General features: G+C 40.7%; 1 protein-coding gene across 1 annotated transcript; it reads left to right on the top strand.

Moving 5' to 3' along the window:
• Nucleotides 1–1869: 1869 nt before the first annotated feature.
• On the top strand, nucleotides 1870–2297 carry LOC108803496 (histone H2A type 1). Its single transcript, XM_018575335.1, has one exon. It carries the CDS (start codon nucleotides 1870–1872, stop codon nucleotides 2260–2262), a length of 393 nt encoding a protein of 130 aa, XP_018430837.1. The 3' UTR covers nucleotides 2263–2297.
• The last annotated feature ends 914 nt before the right edge of the window (nucleotides 2298–3211 follow it).

Here is a 3211-nt window from a genome sequence, read left to right as displayed (position 1 = left end):
TCTGTGAGAGACGGATCTGTGAGTCCAAGAGACGGATCGACTCAGGAATGATTTGGTTCTTTCACTCCTTTGCATCTGGCTCTTGATGGATCAGGGTGGTGATATAGTGCTCACTTTTATTATAATGCATTGTAGTCCAGCATAGCTGGTAGTATTCTGCATTGCTGTATGATGATTATACAGCAATGCAGAATAGCTTCAACTATGTAGTACTACAAGCCCCAGCAATGCATTATAGTGGGGGGTGGTGGGGGTGCTACTATAGTAAAAAGAGCGGTTTAGTGAACCATGAGCCATTTAAAAGATCCGGATCTTTTCAGTGAGCGATCATGCAGAAGAACCGTTTTGCCCATCTCTAACGTACATACTCTCAACCCTGTAACCAAAATAAGTATTATTTGTTACATACTCTGATCCTGCGCTCTTTATATTGTATTGCACATTCCATACTCTCACCACGTCACTCATGTTTGCTGTACTTTACATACTCTCATCGTTTCACTCTACAGGCTATGTTACATAGTACATACTCTCACCCCTGCAATCCATAAATTACTATATTTGTATCACTGAGACTGTCCAGAAAATTGTACTGTTATACCATGTGTAAGTGCCCCCCAGGATTGTTTTCATTGTCATTGTTGCTCTGGAATCAGCTTGGAGACATTGTCCTCCCTGCGGTTCATGTTTTCAAAAGCCAATCATGGCAGCCCCAAACTTGCTCTTTTTTTTTACACAGTAGTTTGATTTTTGGCCCTATAAAAAAAAAAAAAAAAAAGCCCACAAAATCAGAGCAGCCCAGATCAGTTTTGGATACACCTCTGAATTTCAAGCAATATTCCTGGAACCATTAATCAATCTCATCAACCATCTTGATGTGTTGAGGGAAGATTCTTCTTCAGAAAAGAGCCAGAACGATAGATATAGATCTATATCTCTCTCTCTCTCATATATATATATATATATATATAAAATAAATAATTAATCTATAATATATATATATATATAATATAGATTAATTATTTCTTTTATTTTAAATAGAAATGCAGCAGCAGAGTAACTTTGTACTAAGATGGATTCGATTAGGTGAATGAGAATGTGAGTTTGTCCAGGTGAAAACAGTTATCTCCCTAATCCAGTTCTTGATTTCCCCATCAGTTCAGTGTAACATTTAGTTCCAGGTTGAACATTTGGATCAGCACCCAGTACGTTTTTTTTAGCTACTTAGATCTGAATGTGACAGATTAACCGCTACAATGTCTCCTGTATGGAGGAACAACACTGCCACCTGGTGGTCACATGATACGTCGCCTCTATACGGGGATACACAATGTATTTATATTGTTTCCTTTCAGGATTCCTCTGCTGAAGACAACATCCGTGTATTGTATAGCGATGTACAGTGTAGATTGTGTCAAAGTGTAACTAATCAAAGAGCAGCTTTAAAAATGAGAAAACCCATCGTGTTACCATCAGATCACAGCTCAGTTGGTGAATTAGTGGGTGGCTCTTAGAAGAGCCTTTGTGTCTTGTTTTAGGGATCTGGTTCAGGCATGGTCTCCGATTCTCTCCGTTCTGTGCAGGAAATGTGTGCTGGAGCCGCCCTCGTGTGTTGCTTATATAGCCGGGCTATGCTAATGAGACCTGATACCTCCTCACTGGTCTATTGGAGGATTAAGTCATGTGATGAGAATGAGGTAATGTTTTGTTGCTCCATAACTGATTGGGTTAGAGACGAACCTGAACGCTATTGGCTGGCTTAAAGAATTACCAATCACATGGCTAGACGTCACATTCTACATGGTATAAATAGAACAGATCGCGACCAAAGGTCTAACTCGTTTAGAGATAACATTTTGTAACTGAAACATGTCTGGACGCGGTAAACAAGGCGGGAAGACTCGTGCTAAGGCAAAGACCCGATCATCCCGGGCTGGTCTGCAGTTCCCAGTCGGTCGTGTTCACCGTCTGCTCAGGAAAGGAAACTACGCCCAGCGGGTCGGTGCCGGAGCTCCCGTCTACCTGGCCGCCGTTCTGGAGTATCTGACCGCTGAGATCCTCGAGCTGGCCGGTAACGCCGCCCGGGACAACAAGAAGACCCGCATCATCCCCCGACACCTCCAGCTGGCTGTCCGCAACGACGAGGAGCTCAACAAGCTGCTCGGTGGGGTCACCATCGCCCAGGGAGGAGTCCTGCCCAACATCCAGGCCGTGCTGCTGCCCAAGAAGACCGAAAGTCACAAAGCCTCCAAGGCCAAGTAAACACCCAGCCGACCTCCTCTCCCATCACACAACACAAAGGCTCTTCTCAGAGCCACCCACATCGCCATACAAAGAGCTTTATATACTTCGATACATTATTTCTGATTATAATGGCTACAATACATGTTAAAGGGTGAAAAATTAAATGTCAGTATTGGCAAATAGGTGAATTTCAATTACGTTTCTATCAGATAATACTTGGAGATAGGAAATAACATCTCCCCCCTCAATCTATATTCTCTGAATACATAAAATGGAATTGTAAGGTAAAAACTAGAATCCGGAAACTATATAAAACTATTGAAGATTTTTCTGGAAGAAGGAAACGCCCACAATTCTGATTAGCTCAGCTTTCAAAATGATTTTCGATTATGCAGCGCCAACACAGAAAAATATACTATATAATGTGAACAAATATTAGTGACTGTACAATGTAATGTGCATCTTGATAAATACATGGATATGAAGGCTGCAGCAAAAAAAGACCACACCGGTCAAAGCATAACATTTTTCGATTATGCAGCGCCAACACAATGGTAAATTAGTGATTCATTATATAACGTGAACAAACACCATTAGTTATATTAAAAAAAAAATTCAGCTTTCAAATTGCTATTTTTAAATATTTCGCCGGAATTCTATTGAACGTTATAGAGAAATCATCAGCCGCGATATACCGCCAAATCCGAGGATCTCATCACACGAGTCCTCATATCTGAAGCGTACCATTAACCCATTCATTTCATGCAGTTTAATATTTCAGAAATGACTGACAATGGATTCTAATTGATTTAATGTGAAAACACTTCCATATGTTCTCATCATATTCAGTGCTGAGAGGTTCATGTAACATTCGCGGTGTAATCGTCGTATTCTGTATTCATGTTGATGGTGGATAATATGCAGTGATATCATTGGCTACAATTTAGTCTGTTTCAGATTAACATAA

This window comes from Nanorana parkeri, unplaced genomic scaffold (assembly GCF_000935625.1).
Source record: "Nanorana parkeri isolate BGI_ZX_2015 unplaced genomic scaffold, ASM93562v1 scaffold3802, whole genome shotgun sequence".
NCBI lineage: Eukaryota > Metazoa > Chordata > Amphibia > Anura > Dicroglossidae > Nanorana > Nanorana parkeri.
This window is presented reverse-complemented; position numbering and strand designations above follow the sequence as displayed.

Coding starts and splice junctions, on each gene's coding strand:
- LOC108803496 (XM_018575335.1), top strand. CDS start 1,870: ATGTCTGGACGCGGTAAACAAGGCGGGAAGACTCGTGCTAAGGCAAAG.